The 19,466-nt window shown below is 30.2% G+C and overlaps 1 protein-coding gene across 13 annotated transcripts in view; it reads right to left on the reverse strand.

Annotated features, from left to right (window-relative positions):
- The window catches only part of LOC144469315 (dynein beta chain, ciliary-like), a 51,306-nt gene that overhangs the window by 268 nt on the left and 31,572 nt on the right, over positions 1-19,466 (reverse strand). For 6 of the 13 annotated variants that reach the window (XM_078179432.1, XM_078179427.1, XM_078179424.1 and 3 more), the window contains 29 exons: positions 19,136-19,313; positions 18,782-18,910; positions 18,290-18,509; positions 17,692-17,853; positions 16,841-16,987; positions 16,458-16,619; positions 15,268-15,504; positions 14,869-15,090; positions 13,740-13,991; positions 13,032-13,158; positions 12,787-12,920; positions 11,682-11,919; positions 10,652-10,839; positions 10,002-10,171; positions 9,340-9,560; positions 8,591-8,867; positions 8,048-8,323; positions 7,135-7,540; positions 5,994-6,310; positions 5,487-5,619; positions 4,605-4,886; positions 4,048-4,254; positions 3,584-3,785; positions 3,097-3,228; positions 2,346-2,518; positions 1,435-1,545; positions 1,169-1,342; positions 861-1,009; positions 124-554 (listed from right to left, as the gene is read on the reverse strand). In XM_078179432.1, coding sequence (XP_078035558.1) covers positions 260-554; positions 861-1,009; positions 1,169-1,342; positions 1,435-1,545; positions 2,346-2,518; positions 3,097-3,228; positions 3,584-3,785; positions 4,048-4,254; positions 4,605-4,886; positions 5,487-5,619; positions 5,994-6,310; positions 7,135-7,540; positions 8,048-8,323; positions 8,591-8,867; positions 9,340-9,560; positions 10,002-10,171; positions 10,652-10,839; positions 11,682-11,919; positions 12,787-12,920; positions 13,032-13,158; positions 13,740-13,991; positions 14,869-15,090; positions 15,268-15,504; positions 16,458-16,619; positions 16,841-16,987; positions 17,692-17,853; positions 18,290-18,509; positions 18,782-18,910; positions 19,136-19,313 — 5,921 coding nt within the window. In that variant the 3' untranslated portion in view covers positions 124-259. Of the gene's footprint in view, positions 1-123; positions 555-860; positions 1,010-1,168; positions 1,343-1,434; positions 1,546-2,345; positions 2,519-3,096; positions 3,229-3,583; positions 3,786-4,047; positions 4,255-4,604; positions 4,887-5,486; positions 5,620-5,993; positions 6,311-7,134; positions 7,541-8,047; positions 8,324-8,590; positions 8,868-9,339; positions 9,561-10,001; positions 10,172-10,651; positions 10,840-11,681; positions 11,920-12,786; positions 12,921-13,031; positions 13,159-13,739; positions 13,992-14,868; positions 15,091-15,267; positions 15,505-16,457; positions 16,620-16,840; positions 16,988-17,691; positions 17,854-18,289; positions 18,510-18,781; positions 18,911-19,135; positions 19,314-19,466 lie in introns of those variants that run through there. The other 7 variants (XM_078179423.1, XM_078179430.1, XM_078179426.1 and 4 more) reach the window with 7 other exon arrangements.

Consider the following 19,466-nt stretch of genomic DNA (forward strand, 5'->3'; position numbering starts at 1 on the left):
ATTCACAAACGCTTTAAAAAACTAAATTCTCGAGCGCGTTTTAAGCGATAGCGAAGACGGATATAAGAACGAGATCAAGACAGAAAATGTTGTACAATTTACAATCAGGCCGTAACGTTAGTTTATCAATGTTATTGAAGCTATAATAATCAAGAATACGACACTTATATACTCTTCTAATTTCCTAATATTTTTATTATCTCCATGAGTAAGTAAATAACATTTACTTCAGTTAAAACCATTAATTATTGTAATATATTTATATTTGCAATAAAATGGCTACTCCAGCAAGAATCCATTTTTCTGCTTTCTCCTTAGTTTTCAAATTAAAAGTCCACACATAAGTTGGGCCACGAGATCGCGTTTTGTATAGAGGACATTCATACATATTTCTCAGATCTTGCTTATCCTGCGTGATTGCTCGTACATAAACGACTGGCATTAATGGATATAATTCTTTGAACCGAGAATCCATGATACTCGCTGTTTGCATATCCCATCGTGCACCATCCATATATAATCCATTTATGTATGCCCCTTCTCTTGGTGCTGATCTATGATATCAATTAAACAATTTCAATGATCATTTGATATGAAAGAAATCTGATTATATCGAAGTTGGGCACTGTTCAACTGAATTTTTATTTGAATGAATATTTTGGAGTAATTACAAATAAATAATTATTTGGATACTCTTAAAATAAAAAATATAAAAAATTGTATGATATAAAATAATTAAATATTCTTTTTTTGCGCCATGATTTATTCTTATGTCTTTGCATACTCTGTTTGTTTAAATTAATAATAGGATACTATGCGAGAGAAAATAAATTCGAATAAGCAAAATTGTGAATAATTACGTGATTTCTTCCTTGTTCTTTCTCAGAACTTCGCAATATAGACACATCTTGTCCAATGGCCATTCGTTCTTGCGTGCGGTTTGTTGCATGATTGCAGTTAGAAACGATTGTGGATTGAAGAAACCACCCAACCATACTGAACTAGGAAGCTAAAAGTTAATTATTTCTTTACTTCTAGGTAATTTTACAGTATATCATTTGTTTTTATCATGAAAAAAAACGAAACTGATGTTACAATAAAATAGATTAACTTATTATTATAGCATTCGGCTCTAGATATTTTGTCATTGGTTGAAAAAATAACTTACGCTAAAATCTGATGTCCAATTGGACAAATCATTTAATCTGTTTAACATATCGGCGAACCAACTATTTAATCCTAAACTTGAAGGGTATGCTCGTTTTGTCCAAGATGGAGGAACGGCGTCTATCATTATGAAATTTTGTAAATCTTCCATTTCAGCATTAATTGTTAACTCTCCCTGTCATCAAATAAATTTCATAATATTTCATCACTAAAGTTATTGCTTTTAAATAATATCGAACATTTAGCATAAATTCATTTGTTCATTACTTTCAAGCCTAAATCCAATTCTCGAAGGGATCTTTTAAGTTCTTCGCATAATATGTTCATTCGTTCACATTCTTGTAGTGCTACTGTGACGTACGGCGTACGATCTTCAACCTAACATTTTTTAATATATTATTTCGGATATATGCTACAGGATGATTAAAAAAATTTTGCTAATATTAGAGTAACTATGTATTTTGGAATTCATTTGACATAATAATTTTTTATATATAAAATTCAACACTTTGTCCGAATTCGGGAACAAATATTAATCATTATATTTAAAAAATTCAAGGGGGCCTTTGTTTCTCGATAATACAACAAGATAATATACAACTGATTACGATACTGTATGTCTTGGAAGCCATGCAATTTCTACTTATTAAGTTTATTTATTATTATTAATTATTTGATTTCGTTATGTAAAAAATAGCTTCAAATAATTTTTAAAACAAGATTTAATAGATATGTATTTTAATAGAATTTTTTACGATTAAACATATTTTTTACATAAGAAAAAAATTGTTACGAAAAAATAATTAGAGCGTGAAATCCATACCCTTATTTCTGCAATACCGTTAACATATACTGTAAAAATATTTCAACTGAAAAGCATTATTTATACGGAAGATGTAATGTGTTTTACATGCTTTTATCTTTGACCATATGTAGAAATCTATTTTGATTGTGATATATCTAAATAAAATTAACTTTACTATGATTTTTAGAATGCAAAAGAGTTAAGGACGTTTTCATTATGATACATTTGTTTATGATAAAGTTTTATGATTAAAATACTCTGATTTTATAGAGACTTCCCAGGTTGATGTTTGGCACTTAATGTATTAAGGTAAGAATTTACACGTCGTTGAACACTTATAAAACTACATGTACAAAGTGAAATGCTTTGTTACCTTGCCATAAAGTTCTGACATGTTAAACTCTTCTGGCAATTTATCTAATAAATCTTCCAAAATAGTTTTCATTCTGTCCTCCTTCGACATATCTCCTTCTGTATCGCCTGCACTTTGCGACAGCATCTCCAGTAACGTTTTAAACAAGTTTTCGGCGGTTGATGTTAGAAATCCTAGTTGCATTAAAGAAATATAAATGTCCTGTCTATTAACACTTTACCAACTGGCAGCCTATAAATCAGTTTTTTCTTCTGATCGGTAGTCTGTGAATCGGTTGTCATGGCAAACAATAATTTATTGTCTATTATTGAAATAAAAGTGTTAGATTGTATTACCGTAGGCTCTAATATTGTTATAATACATATATAAATGTTATTATATATATTAAATATATAAAAATATTTTTATATATTTAAAAAGTTCTTATTTATTATTTAAATATATACCTTTCGAGATTAATCAAATAAATAAAACAGATAAAATAAATGTTGTCTAATGCTAATATTATGAAAATATAAAAATGTCAGTAGATTTAATTACCCTATATAACAGAAATGTTTACGGCCAAATGATCGGTCGGTAAAGTGTAAGTTACTCGGATTTTTAGAATATAGAATAATTTAACTAATATTTGCTATGGTAAATGTTAACTTTTTGGTTTCGGTTTCATTGATTTCATAGTTTCAATATCGTGGGATTTTTTTAGAGCTGATATTTGAGAATTAAGGTCTAAGGGGTGTTGATCCATTACCAATTTCGGCGTTCGGGTGTAGACCATAAAGAACTGGGCTTTCACTAGGTATAAAATCATCTACATATTGATGGTATGCTGCGTAATCACTATTAGGCGGCACTAAAAACTCTGGAGCTAGGTATAATTCACCTAAGTGTAAGAAAAATAATAATTTCGAGTAATCTTTGTTTAAAATATTGCCGCTTACAATAACGAATGCTACATGATATTATTTGCGTTATATAACTATTTGTTATATAAAACAAATTTGTTTCTTAGTCCTTTTTGATAATGAGAACAATTGGAAATAAAATATTTTTTAATATTTGTTCGGCGCTCCGAACGTAAAAACATAAACTAAAAAATACGAACGTAAATTAAATTACTCATCGACAATGATGTAAAACGATGAGCAATATTGTTACTCGTAGAGGAGATACGAAGATCAACTTCGTTGTTTTAAATGGAATAACATCATCATATTTTCGTAATGATTATTAATTACCTTCGACTAATTCCGGTTTCAGGTACACCAATAAATAGGTCCTACATAATCGTCTGTCCCAATCGTCTGTTATGTGACCGCCATACATTATTTCACCAAATAAATAACGAAGATCTTCCCATGGCACTTTGATACTGTTCTCTAAATAATTGAACAACACCGATACACTGATTGTCAAATCGCCAACATTGAATGGATAAGACTAGAAAAGGGAGAGAATAAATATAGAGTATGTGGTTCCATTCTGAGTCGTAAATTTTATAATAAATAAACAAATTGTGTTGCACATATGTTCTATAATACTAATACTTAATAAAGAACAATAATAATAAATTAAATTTATTCAAATATATCATAATAAAAATGAATTTCTAACACCAGTCACAGATTAGTGTCATCCGCATGCGACCGATGTATCATTAACAATTAATATGTTATTATTAAATTATCCAAAAAATTGGTACCCTATTCCATCCCTGGGCACCGAATTTTCTGCGTTCAGCAAGCACAGCATGATAATAACACAGAGCAAATAATATAGTTTTGAACTCGGTTTCCTTGCTGCAGGAGTCTAAAGTTTCTTGACTGAAATTGTCCAATGCTTTGTGGATGTTTGCCTGGATTCCCGAAGGTGGTTCGTTTGTGATTTTTATAGCGGATTCAAGAATTCCCTTAACGTATTAAACAATTATTAAAAAAGCGGATGTACTGTTTTCAACGAAAATATACAAGGTGTGAATAATTATAGTAAAACTATCAAAGTAACTTTCATATATTTAGCGATATTTAAACAAAACTGAACGAAACATTGTATTTGTATATTTCCATATTAGAAATAATAATTAGTATTAATATGATATTTTGTTAAGTTTTCATTTAGATATTAATAACAATGTAATAGTTACTTTGAGTCTGTAATTATGCAAATCACTGTATATAAATATATTTCAACAGAATATTTTTCTTGAAATAGTAATTTTGCGAATGTTCCACATTATTTTGAAACTTGTGGGTAGATTACCTGTGGTATCAGCGATTCCCGAGGATCTGGGCTAGGTTCAGCACTAATAAACAATCGATAATCGTCGTGAGGATTTTCTGCTAATTGCTCCATTCTCTTTTCCAACGTAGGCAACCATTTCTTCACTAAATGAACGTTTTGCAGAATCACCCAGTGTCCTTCGTTCGCCGAAATAGTCATCGCTTCCTCGGCTACTGGTTCTTGTCCTTGACCCAGTGAAACGTTATGGAAATTTCTGCCCTCGAATGTGAAACCCAATTGTTTTCCCAATTTTTCTACATCCTAAAGATTCGCATGGTTGGTATGGATTAGTAAACTCTATGGGTTAATGAAGTGTGTAAGTGTATAGAGCTCGGATACTTTTTCGACAGACCCCGTACATAAACCGAATTTTACAGAAATTACAATTGCGTAAATTACAACATAAACGAAAAAAGTCATCAATCTAACATTTTCAAAAACTTCTAGTGATTTGGTACAATTTGAGAAAAGTTATCGCGTTTTAAAAGATGTCCGAATATTATCATTACCCGTTGTGTAACTGCAATAGCAATAAATAAATAAATTAATTAATTAATAATTAATAGTGAAGAACATCCAAATTATTTCCGTCATTCTAGTTAGTTATTCTAGCTTCAATACTAACAGAAATAATTTAGAAGTTCGATTTATTAGAAACACCATGTATATTTGTTTAACCATATTTGGCTGGATTTCGTTTTTTTCGTCAGAAATATATTTTCTAATATGCTAATTCCTGATTCAACAAATGTTCAAATGCTTCTATTAATGGACAAAAGAATGTTTTAGCACAATTTATTCAGAAATATTTAAAAGATTTTGAAATGCCATAACGTATGTAATATTTGTCAAATTATTTACCTTCAGGGGATCGACACCTGGTGAAAGAATAAAGAATACAGGTGTAATTGAGCTCGTTTCCTCAAAAGATTTGTTGAAAGGTGGAGATCTAGATTCTACAAATTTTGAGCCCAGTTTTTCCTCCACGAAGCACCTACAACAAATCTTTAGTTCGGTCTTCGTTCATGAACATATTAATCGTTAGACTGCGGATCTTTATGCAAAATAACAATGGTCTGCAACTGTTGCAAATATTTTTAATCTTACAACTGTTTGTCGTTTTAAATACCCATTTTTATCACGAGTGCAGAAAATCCGCAATCTATTAATTACTCTACTGTAGATAATTAGAGTTAATTTAAACAATTGAGATATGTATATACAATTTGAACAACTGTTAAATTCTTTTAAATAATTCATAAAAAAAGAAGATAAAAAAGATAATAATATATATGATACGGACAACATTAAAAAGATTCACTAAAAATCCAACTACATATCGTTGTGCATTATTGTTAATAAACAAACCTGAGCGCGTAAGTCATTCGATCTAGTCTGAGGCATCTCATAATGCACAGTCGTTGCAGAGCAGTTTTATTTTTCCAGTCCTGAGGAAAATTCTCGCGTTCCGGCGTTTCTGATTCGGCGAATTTTTTCCATCTCTTCGCTGCACCTTCAATGTCTTTCTCTAAATTTCGAAAGTCATCCATTTGGCTCAAATATTTGATACCGCCCCAACCAATATTTGTCAGAAAATCTACAGGACTGATTAGATCGATCATGTATGGAAATCGTAGAAGAAAATCGAGCTCGGATTGCGTTATTTCTTCAGATTGCATAAAAATCTGAAAATGTTTTAATCATGTTGTAGCACAATAGAATCACGTTGCTTCGATGTCATTACAATTCAAGCATTCTGTATTACTGATTTCTACGTTTAATTTTGATCGAATTCAGAGTTATTTATATTAAAGTATCATTTAGGTACTTCGATGAGGTTACTTGCTGTTAATCTTTATAAATTCTTGTATGTGTATGATAAACTTAATTTTTTCATCGCATGAAAATTTTAACAAATTTTTGAAACGTCTGTTACGGTTAAACTGCTTATTATTTCGGATCCGACATAAATTGTTTCATTTATAACTTGTAAATAAAACCGCGGATTGTTTTTTCGCTAAGAAAACAGTTTCTTTAATTGACCTCAGGAATTTCCTGGAGTTACAACAATATTAATTCATCCCATATATTACTTTTAAACGATGTCAGTTTCCATACTGGGTTCTTAATTTATAATTTATAACATAATAATTTATAGAATGTTCAAACGTTATTTGCCAGCATCTTTTTCTTTGCTAAATGTAAGCAATAATAAAGAATAAATAATTAATAAATGAAAATGTCAATAAATGAAATTTCATACATGGTATGAATTTAATATTTGACAAAGTACATTTCTGGTATAAAAAAGTGCATTTTTAAAAAAATAAACGGTAAGAAAGATTGTGAAATAAATTGTACAATTGTTAACGATAACATTTATGATACAACGATTATCAGACTGTTAACGTGCTTATAGTAAAAACGCACAGCTATAATCTGAGACGATGAGCAGAAATCCGTCATAAGAATGTAAATAAATTAGTGTGCATTAGCTAATGTATATTACCTGAATTGTCATATGACAAAGGAAAGTCAGTTTGTCATTTTCAAATAATCCTCTGCTCGTGTAAATGAAAACCAAATAGGTGATGCTGTCGATCAAATTGACGACACGAGTCGGCAACGTTTCTGCTTCTTCAGCAAATCGAATGGCATTTTGAAAAACGACACTGAAAGCTTTTAGGGAGAATTGATACAGCATGTTGATTTTGCTCAGATCATTTAAGACGAAGTATAAGAGGCTGGCTCTGGTTGCCACTATACGGTAAATTTCTCGAGCCTCATCTATTTTCACAGAGGTCACTTTAGCTTCTGCAACCTTTATTTGAATTTCTGCGGCAGTTTTCTTTGTCGTTTCGAGGTTTATTACTAGGTCGACGTCACTTAAAATATTTGGTCCTGCTGTTGATAATCTTTAAGAAGAATGATATTTTATCGATTAGAAGTATAAAATGACTGAGCTATAATCCTCACACCACAAGTATCCACATATTTTCCCTCATACTAGCTGTCGGAATGTCGCAGCTAGTAAAGGGGGAAATACAAACATAGAGTAACATTGTTTCTGTCAAGGTAAAGTGATGAAAAGCCATAATCTGTGAAGAAAGTGTTGTAATAGTATAAGTTTTCATTTTTATTGAGAAATACAGTTAATTATTTATAATGAACTGTGAATAAAATAAGACAGTGCGAATAGCTCTTGAGTTAATTATAGTATTTATGAATATTTTTTTAGTTCTTCTATAGAACTTTTTTACCTTACTGGAACGTGTGAAAATTTCAATTAGTTGTCAGAAATTGAGCAGTCTCCGTTAGCCGGGTAGTAAAAAGATTATTAAATCATTAGGAAACTTGAGAAAAAAGTGTTTGCAAGATATGCTAACAGATAAATGGAATAGAATGTTTCAAACAAGCAATACCTGTGCAAAAGGTCGTCCTCCAAAACTTTTAACGTAATTTTAAATGTATTTTGTTGCGTGGTCAGTTCTGCCTTTTTGGATTCTAAATCGGGCCTCTCAGCTTTAACGACATCACCTAACAGTTGCTCTTCCAAACCGTCCTTTGTGACGGTGAAATTGATTAGCGTAGTCTGTGCCTGTATCTCGGGTTTATAATGAGGATTGGCCAATTTCGTCTGCAGAATCAGCCGGAAATTGTGATCGTAATCGATTTCTTTGTCCCAAATTTTTATAGCCCTTTAAAAAAGAATATTGAACGGAATAATGTTATCTATTATTCCAATAGTAGATAACCATTCCTTAAGAAATATAAGGGGAATTAAACAAATTTTATTACATACAACGTTATGATTCACCAAAAAATTTTTAAAATATTATAAAATCTACATAAAATATTATAAAATGTTACTTAAATAGTAATTGTTGACAATTTGAGAATGACAAATCTGATATTGTTAGTCTATATAAATTATTTTCATTTAAGAACATTAATTAACAATATACCTTCCTTTCTTTATCAAATCTCGTTTAATGACAGGATCCAATACAGGATCAATTCCTTCCATAATGTTTTCAATGAGAACGGTTCCTCCATTTGCGATCGCGATCTCAATGACACTCAAGTAATTGTGTTGAGTTAATCTGAGCACTTTCAAGTCGTCCCCATAACGGTTTTTGATCCATTTCAATCCTTGCAGCTGCGGATCTATCATAAGCGGCCATCTTGAGGAATTCATTAAAATCGTTGCGTTCTCAGAAGACATCTTATCGGTTGGAAGCCCTTAAACAACGCGTTATATGTTCAAATTTACTGCTTATTAAAACTAGTTAATGTTTGTTAAATCCTCGATATAAGCAGGAACCGCATAATTTCGAATTATAATTACAACAACGTAATACGATTTGAAAAAATATACCTTCTTCTTTAAAGAAAGGGAAAAGAGTCTTGAAATTTCGAAAACTACACAATGTATAAAAAAAAAATGAATACGACATCATCTTCTTCCCTTAGAACTCAATTTCTAATGAGTTGTATAATTTAAAAGTATTTTGGGGTTGTGAAGTTATATAACACAACCTTAATATTAAAATTACATTGTAGAAGTCTAAAGTATGTATTTAAAGTATAATTAATTGTACCATATGCGTTTATTGCATACATGTATATCCCGGAAATAAGCAAGATTATGTGAATTTAACCCTTTTCTTAGTCGCAACGCTATACTTTCATTCTCGTAAACATTTTAAGTCACCTTGATTATTCCATTCGGCAATTTGTGCATCGTCGGACAGTAATCCTAAAATATCCAAGTCTGGAGTCCTTGGTATCTTTACATCTAAATTCTCCAAGAATGGTAACCAATTGTCATACATCAAGTCATATCTGTACTTTCGTGTAAAACACCCCATATATGAAAGGAATGCTGTCACAAGGAGAATATCACCCGGCACAGTCACTCCTGAATTTGTCAACCTAAATATATCAAATTGATTAATCTTTAAATATTGTATAATTTATAATTTATTTTAATAATTACAGTTATCTAATAGCTTTATTTGTTAAAATTAAACTTGTAGTTATTATTCGGATTTTACAACGAATTATTAACAATAAATGTAATCCAAAATTTATTTAGTATATACAGGCTGTTTTAAAAGTCAATCGAAATCGGGAGTCGTGGGATTCCTGAGACCATTTGAAGTAACTTTTTCTTTAGCGTAAATGTAATCCGTGGCTTTGTTTTTGAGTTATTAACGAAAAACATTGTCCAATGAGAGGCGAGCTTGGTTCGCGTGAAGCGGTCGTGCCAACAAGCGGACAACATCCAGTTTCGCTCATTCGCTTTATGCTATTGCCATGACTTTTTGAAAACTCTGTATATTGTTGTTTAGAAGATGACAAAAAATTACTAACGTTTCTACGGTTTCAGTCCAACGAATTTTTTCGGATGCTAATCCATTAACCAATCTGTTTGCAAGATCAATAGTTAAGGCAGTGGCATCCGCTTCATCCTGGCATTTCTGTTTCTCTTGCAAAGCTGTATTCATCCGTTCTCCCAAAACGTCGAGTACTTTTTGTAGTTCCTACAATGTAATTGATGTGCTGAATTGTTCTATTATTTCGAAAAATTATGACTTTTTCGTAATTATTTGTAAGCACGTTATATTTACAGACGATTTAACGGTAACGTGCGTCAGACACTTAAAAGGTTGCCTATCTCCTCGATTTTAATGACCTTAACAACATATTTCATCAAAATCAGCGAAGAAGGCAAAATTCTCAATAAACATCTAAAATCAATTGAAACAATTTAATCGAGTCGAATTATTATAAGCTATAATTACAAAATATTTTCTTGTCGAAGATAAAATTCTTAATTTCAAAATAAAACATTCTTCGGCAAGAATTTAATTTTTTTAAAAATTTATTTTTGAACTAGTGATTCGAAAAGATTTAAAATCTTTGAATTGTGGCGCTAATATTTTTGAAATTTCAATTAATTTTCGAATTTGATCTTTTGACGCAATAAATGGATAATCTTGTAAGTATGTATAATAATATACCGCCAGTCGTGCTCGTAAAGAGTTCAGATGGTCCATCGCAGATTTAAGCTCAGAATTAGCTTGTGCAAGCGCAGCCCTTAACGGTTTCACAGTTTCATTGATGTAATGAAAAACCATAATATTTCTAACCCAACTGCAGAGACCAGCGGCTGCTTGGGATTTTGAATAAATAATCTCTGGATCGAATTCTAGAAAAATTTAATTAAATAGATTATTCACAATTCTAGAGTAGCTATTTCTTTATCTTAATTTTAAATGTCTCAGTAAGTTTATATGTTCAAGTTTATTTTTTGTTAACCGTGAATATTATTCTTAGCTGTTAATATATCATGATTCATTTATCACTTAAATATTTTTAAGAAATGGCGAATGTGCATATATTATTCTAGTTACTATTATAATTAATATTTATTGTAAATAAATTAATTGTAAAATAATTAGTACCTAAAAATGAGGATAAAAAATTTAGATGTATAAATACTATACTATACCTCGTTTATGATAGATGTACATATATGTAAAATTCGTTACAATGAAACATAAAGTTCTGACATCGTAGTTCAAACGAATTGTCTTATAGCGTAAATAAATTAATATATAATTAATATATAATTATAAACTCTCAATTACGGTAGCATATCATAAGTATTATAAATTGACTGTGGATTTTATGCATTTATGGCAACAATGAGTAATTTAAAATGATAAAGAAACGGAACGAATCCAAAAATCTTGTTGCCTTATCCCTCATGAAAATTATTAAAGAAAAGAAGTTGTGTTTGGTTTCTACGTTTTACAATCAATCAAGACAATGATTACTATGTATAACGATCAGCGATCTATTTATTAATCACATGTCTGTAGATTTTTATGCGAAATAAAAATTACCTACTACTACTCTTTTTTTAAAATAAATAATAATAACAGGCGGAGTGGAATTGAATTCTTCTTTTTTCTCTTTAAAATTATAAATACCCTTTTTTGTCATAAATGCATACAATCCAAAAGAATATGAATCTATTCGCCTTACCTTTATTATTGATGTAAGGTTGAATGGCTTTGACAACTTCGGCATGAATGTTCTCCTTGTCATAATTTCGAAGCTGCGAGAGAAACGTGTCAACGCTTCCCATCATTGCTTTACACGCTTTCCAACTTCTATCCTTAGGGATCTGTCCCCTGGGAGCGAACAAGACGAGTACAGCTTGCGCCACCATTGCTACCGTGTCCGGCGGTGTCCCAAAGGATTTCAATTCAGTTAGATTGTTCTATAAAGTTCCCATTACTTTAACCAAGTGGGAACGCTGTGTTTTGCGCATCTTATGCAAACTCGCAATGCGAAACGAGAATACACATTAATTCGAAACATAATTATATATATATAGAATAAAAATTATATAATAATTATAATATATTATAAATTATATATAGAATAAAGGACTTGAATTTGTTTTTAATGTTAAAGGGACTAGTTATATATTATATACAATAACTTATATACATACTGAAAACTTTATTGACATAGATTGTATCAACTATTGTGAATTTAAAACAAATAATTCTTTACTTCTTCGTTAAATGAATTGAAAATTTATGTGGTCGAATATTTCTTTGCATAATTTTCGATGTCGAAATATTTATCTTCGTGAATAAATATTATAATTAATTTCAATATATGAATTCAATTAATTTTTACAAACACTAGATGCTAATAAAGCTGATTTACAACTCACATCTAATTAAATGTTTATAATTATTTTTATGCAGAAAAAATTATGTTCTATTTATCTGTGTTATTTTCGAGATTAACGAAATATTGTCGTAATGCAATAGATAAAAAAATGAGTTGCAATTTTTTAAATAAATTTAAATTGGTCCTCAATACTTATTTAAATTTAAATAATTTTGTCTCTAAGTTTTATTATTTATTTTATAACATATTCTATACCAAAAATTTTTAATATTAAATAAAGTAAGTATAAATCAAATATTGTCTAATAACATTATTGTTATTAGACTGCGGATCTTTTGGAAACGTATAAATGAACTGTTTTAATTAAGGGAATTTACATAAAGATTCGCAATCTAGTTATTGATAAAAATACATAAACTGTGTTAGTTAAAAATTTGTTCACCTTATTCAGAGTATCGAGGGCAGCTTCAGCTTGCCGAACAGCTGGTTCCGCTTTTGCTAAATCTTCGTCACAACGTTTCTGCCTTTCCGCCACAACTTCTTTTATTTCTGCGATTTTTGCTTCCTCCTCGGACACTACATACAAACGATATTTCATTTCACTGATACTGTTTCAATGAATGTTTATTATTAATTGGAAAAGTGGCGGTACCAATTGGTATCGCAAGTAAAAAACTGAATCCGTACCAATGGCTTTTTCAGCTTCAGCTTTAGTATTTTCGAATCGGACTTCGGTAAGAATCTTGTCCGCGATTTCATTTTTCTTCTTCAATTCTACTTCCTGGACTGCTAGCACAACTCTTAAATCGCCTACCTGTCAATCGAACAGAAACTAATTTTACCACACAATAATTTGTCAAATTGTGTAATCTTTGTTATGCACCTTATACATATGATGTACTAAGTAAACAAGTTCTTTGAAATTCAACCATACGACTCGCATTTTGCTGAGATACGTCAAAGGCTAGCTTACTTGACAATGTCTATAAAAATTTTTCGAAAACTAAAAATTTAAAAATAAAAAGACAAGGGAGATATTTATTTTTAAGATGTACAATGTAGAAGATGACTTATCTAATTGCAAGAAAAAAGATGTGGTTTTAACGTGACAACAAATACGCAGATAAGCAAATAAATGTACAAGTTGTCCCAAAAAATGCCTAAATTAATGAATTTTATATTCTTAAATTAATTAATTTTAAATTCTTCTAACATTGTTACCGTATTGTATTTAAAATATTCTTTTTATTATAAATGCATTGAATCTACGTTGTAATCGAAATTATGGCAATGGTACGAATGCCGACGTTCGGATGATGTAATTCAGACTTAGTGGCTAGGTTGAAAGAGTAGATGTGTAATTGTATGCGGTTAGTTTGGAAAATTTATTTATACCTGACTAGCACAGGATTCCAGCTTGTCCAGACCACTTTTTAATCGTTCTATCATCGCTTTCAGATCGTACGTTCGCTCTATAAGTAATTTCGTGTACAAAGCAATTTGTTCCAGGAAGGATTTCGGTGTAGTATAATTGTATCTTCTCTCATTTTGCAGATACAGCGTGGAGATATCGTTGACGCTGGTATGCACGAACGACATAAACTGTGACGCTGAATTTTTATACTCTTTTGGAAGTTCTTCTAATCCCTGTAATCGGGAAACGTCGATTGAATCAACGATGAAATGATCTGTTTGATTAAATTTTAATCTTAATCTGCTGTTGGAAGAAATTAAATGAGAAATTATTTCATGATACTGTCATGTAAAAAATGTAATTGAGGAAGCGAATCACTTTGTAAGTTTGGATCGTTACAGAATGCAGAGCGTCTTCCGGTTCGCATAATGAATTGAGTGTCGAGGAGCAATATTAACATACAGGAAATCCAGCACATGAATTGTTACTTTAAATAATATGGGAACGGAATTCGAATAATATGTTAAGAATTCAATGGAACAGGAGAATAATATGCTACTATAGTAATATAATCAAATTATAAATCAACAAACGCGATCATGTTATCTTATCTATTATTATTATCATTATTAATAAATACAAATTATAAAATAAAAACTGTCTGTATTAATTGTAGAATATAGAAGATACATAAACATTTCCTGTTTTCTTTTATTATGTTATTGGTGTAAAAAGTAACGCCATAGTAGTTTTATATTCTTTAAATATTTTTTGTATTGTATATAAATGCACAAAATCCGTAGTCTGGAATCACAAGAAATAATGAATAAAAATATAATAAATTACAGGATAATAAAATATATGATCACTGAAAATCTAATCGTATAGAATGTTTATTTATAAAATTAATTTTAAAGGAACAAGTGCTCATGTCAATCACGAGAATGTGAACAGTTTAAATACGGAAGTCTGAATTTTATTAGCTCAATTTTGTTAGATCGTTTCTTCATTTCAAGGGACAATCGATTCGATCGTTTAGTATACCTTGAATGTCAAGGATATAAAATTCTACATTTACTTACGCTATTATATCTGAAAAGATATTCTTACTTCTAGGAATCTAGCTGAAACCGATTTCAGAGCTTCCAGTGGCCAACTTTGGACCCAATTGATCGATGTATTGTTCACGATTGCTGGAAACTGTCTGGCTCTGTTCCGTAAAGTTGATCCAACGGGTGAAAAACATAGTACACATTTTAATCGGATTCGAACACGATCGATGAAAAATTTCCAGCAATTCTCGTTGGTGTCCAACATGCCGGTTTGCTTCACCTAAATCGTTAACTAAATGTCAACATTTTTAAAAAATATCCACCGTACAAGAACAAGAACAATACGAGAAAATAGAAAGCTGGAGATAAAGATAGAAATAAGTGTTGTCATAGGATCGATAATATTTATTGAAAAAGGAATCCGGACGTTTGTATCTTTATAAAGATTCCGCGTTACCTCATTTCTTACGCCATTCACGATATTATCGACTTCATCGTCTGCGAATAATTCGGAAATTTCACCAAAGGCCAACATGTCATTTATCAGAACCAAGAATCTTTCATCGGCAACGTGCGAATCGGTCATTAAGAAAGTGATTCCAATCGATTTTAATCCAGCTCTCAAGTACAATCCTGCTAAATCAGTTCGCATGTCGTTCATCGAATATCCCGTTTTTAATTGCATTTGGAACACCTGCATACAAACAGACGTTAATTAAACGTGGCGCACTACGATACTGATGTTTAATTTGTGAAACTTTGCAAGTTAACTTTTACGTCATTATACCATTTTGAACAACGACATTCCATATTTTACAGACAACATGTGTTTTATGTGTAGTAGTAACTTATAAATGTAGGAAATAAATCTGAAATAACTATTGCCATGAATATTCTTCAATTTATATACAAAATTTGCATATTTGATAAACATTCATAAAAATGCAAATCGATAACTGTGATATATGGTATTTTACTAAAATTCTTGCATACATTTAAAGTGCACGTTTTGCATGACACGTGAATCAACATCGAAATGAATATATTTATCAATTGACATGCATTTGACATGCTAAAATGTTTACATTATTACAGTCGTTTAATTATAAATTATAAATTATAAATTTGAAATTTGTAGAAAATATTAGTTGAAGTCTTTGTTCAATACATTACAGTAAAGATGAATTTCAGTTAAAAATATAAAAATTAATGTCACCTACGTGTGATCGATAAGTCACGCAACGTATTAAAGTTGTTTTACGTTTTCTAAAATATTCATTTGAAAGGAACCAAAAGTATTAGGATAACTGTTGATTTAGTATAAATTGTAATTTTTTGTCCAGTTTAGGTACTGTTTTATGTTTAGTATTAAGTAGTATTGCATCGTATTGTCAGGAGTATACTTTAAGTTAGAATTGTTTATTACTTATGTAATTAGTTTAACTATTTACTGCATTTTTTCAGGAAAACAAGTCCATTCTTCACGATACGTTTTCGAAATGTATAACAATATATAATTACATACATATGTTATAATTATAATTACATATATATGCATGTAAGAAAATCCTAATACTTTTGAAGGGGAGTGTATGACCTGAGATAGCTAGCAGCTTTAGAATATTATGCTTAATTAAATTAAAGTACCTCTAACGTTGAGATGAAAGACGCAAGACTGGAAAGAGACTGTTTGCCGCTTCCACCAACTCCTACCAAAAGTGCATTTCCTCTTGGTGACTCCAAAATGCGATTTATTTGACATACTTGATACATAGCGTCTTCGAATAATATTAAATTCATCGCCGCTACCTATTTAAATATAGAAACCAAAGAAATCTGACAGCAAAGCTTTGCATCCGACTAATTTAATTAATTAAGTTTTCCTTAAGAATCTTTATGATCTAAATTAATAATTAATATACCACTGATTTTTATGTATTCCCTTCTTAAATAGTTTAAATAATTTGAAAATCATACAACAGTGCTATTGCGTTGGAATATTGAGTCGTAATTACAACTGTTATATTTACCAGATCATTGTAATTATGTAAAGCCTCGTCTAATAGTTTTGTTAGCTGTGGCCAATCTTTTATTGGCATATACTTCGGCTCACCTATTCCTTCAGCGAAATGACAAAATATTATTGGCTCAGTGAAGATAGTAGTTTCATCCAGTTCCTGAAATTAAAATTAATGTAAAGATATAAAATGTTAACAAGAAAAAAAATGTCATTTAAACCTAGATTAACCATGTTTTATTGAAACAATTATGAGAAAAATACGAAATAACAATGGACTGATGTTTGTCTAACATAGAAATAATGTTAGTGATATTTCTCTCACCTGCATTTACCTATGCAAAGTATGTTTACTACATCATTGATTTTTTTTGTAGCGGAAATGAAGTTAACATATAGACATAAATATTCCTAATTATCATTTTTCTTATCATTTTTTAATAAAGCATTTGTTGGACTTTATATTTTAGCATTTGTTCGAAAGAAAATGAGACATCCTGTACGTACAGGCTGGGACAATAATTATATCCAGTTTGAATATCTTCTTTATTGTTCTATTTAAAAGATAATGATGACCTTAAAGTTTCCTCTATTAATTCGCCCACGTAAAAACTGTTCACCTAACATTATTTTATATTATTTCAAATAATTTAAATATTTTAGGCGAACATAGAAGTTATTGTCACAACCCGCATATTATTGAATTAATTGTATCCGTAATTTTAGTATGAATGTATGAATTAACTTCTTGTACAATTATTTTCGTTTATTGATCATTTGAAAGTAGTGATCGCAAAGCTTTTGTTTCTTTTCTGTTAGTATATATGTACAACGTTTTAATGTTCTATCGATCGGAAGACTTACGGATATGAATTTACGAAGAGAGCCTTTCAATAATTCTTGAAACGTGTTCTTGTCATCAGCATTTACTAATTTATCGGAGTACACTCTTGTTGCTTCGTGAACATACAAGCGTATTAAATTGCTGAACGAAGGCACTGCCTCACCGTTAGCGAAAAGTATGCCCTTAAAAATGATTACGTTAAAGTTTTAGTGATAACAGTTTTCATAGCGTCGCGACTAGACTGAGGACTTTTTATACAAAAAAAAAAATTGCCTGCATTATTCGCGAGATGTCGAAGCTACGCAGACATTTCATTCATTCTTGAATTACTTTGTCGAGTTGAAAATAATGCATTAGCATTATTATTATATATAATTAATATTTCTGAATAATATTTTACAATTTTATATATCATAATTCGTACTTTTATTTTACTGTTTTGTATTTGATTTAAACATTTTAACAAATGCGCAAAATCCACTGCCTGGTCATGACCGACTATTTTATGGAAATAAAAATGTAAACACATACAAAGAAACCACTACTTAACGAATGAAAAAAAAGACATAAGCAATGCTACTGTTATATTGTTATTAAATATTGATCATAAAGTCTTACTTGAAATATGTTTGAAAGGTCTCGTAGATTGAATACATAATGGAATTTAACTGCGGTCGGCAAAAATGTGCTTGATATTTTATTGTGACAAAATAACGCTGCCGACATTAAAGGTTCTGTATTATTTGCCAAGGACGGGTTGAATTTATTGAAAGGATTTGTTATATGCTGTTCCAATATCTGACTATAGATCCTTATTAAGTTATCTTCAGATGGAAAGCTGCAAGTATTAATATACACAGCTTATTATTTTTACTGTTGTTGTTGCTATTGTCTACAACAGAATAAAAAAAGGTTTGTGTAAACATATAGGCTAATTAATTAATTATTAATTCTTAGACTATTCCGTCTATAAAAAAGTTTCTGTAATTTCTCAATCGTATGTCTATAGTATATGTATATATCTAGTATAATAAGGATGGTATATAAATTGTGTTATGCATAACCAAAGCAAAATTGTAAGTATAATTATTTTTCGTATATGGAATTCACCTGACTGCGAAAACTGCGAAGTGTCTCTGCAGACGAGGATTTATCGTGAAACTACCAGCCGTGGGATTCATACAGGACACATACTGCGTATTGTGAATTTCCTTTAAAGATAGTTTCAGTCTGTCGTACCTTAAGTTTTGAAATAATTAAGTGATTTAGTATAGTTTAGTCATTTAATATAATTTACGAATAAGATAATAACTTATAATTTACCAGTAAAATATGAATTTAATATAGTTTAATAGTAATATAATAATTTATTATAATTTGTGGATAAATAATAGTTTGGTATAGTTTATGCTAATTTCATAGCGAACTAGTAAAATGAACGAGAAGAAAACATTTTGTGTATACCAGTGAGTGTAATCAATGTGTTGCCGAATAAGGGTATGAGGCTGGACGGTGCCATAAGTATCGACCTCTGGCATGTTCATGTCGTCGATAAAGTATATTAGCTTTTTCATACCCGGTGGTCCATAATTTCTGCCAGTCTTTTTCTCCAAATATTTTTCCATGCTTCTTTGTAACATTTCTTAAATAAATTGTATTCAATTATTTTCTGATCGACTATAATAATTAATATTTACCGTAAACATGAAAATTGCTTTCACATTTTAACAGTATATACATATTCACCATATACGAATAGATACAAAAAGTTGCTAATGAAAAACTATAGATATAA

Source organism: Augochlora pura, chromosome 4 (genome assembly GCF_028453695.1).
Source record: "Augochlora pura isolate Apur16 chromosome 4, APUR_v2.2.1, whole genome shotgun sequence".
NCBI lineage: Eukaryota > Metazoa > Arthropoda > Insecta > Hymenoptera > Halictidae > Augochlora > Augochlora pura.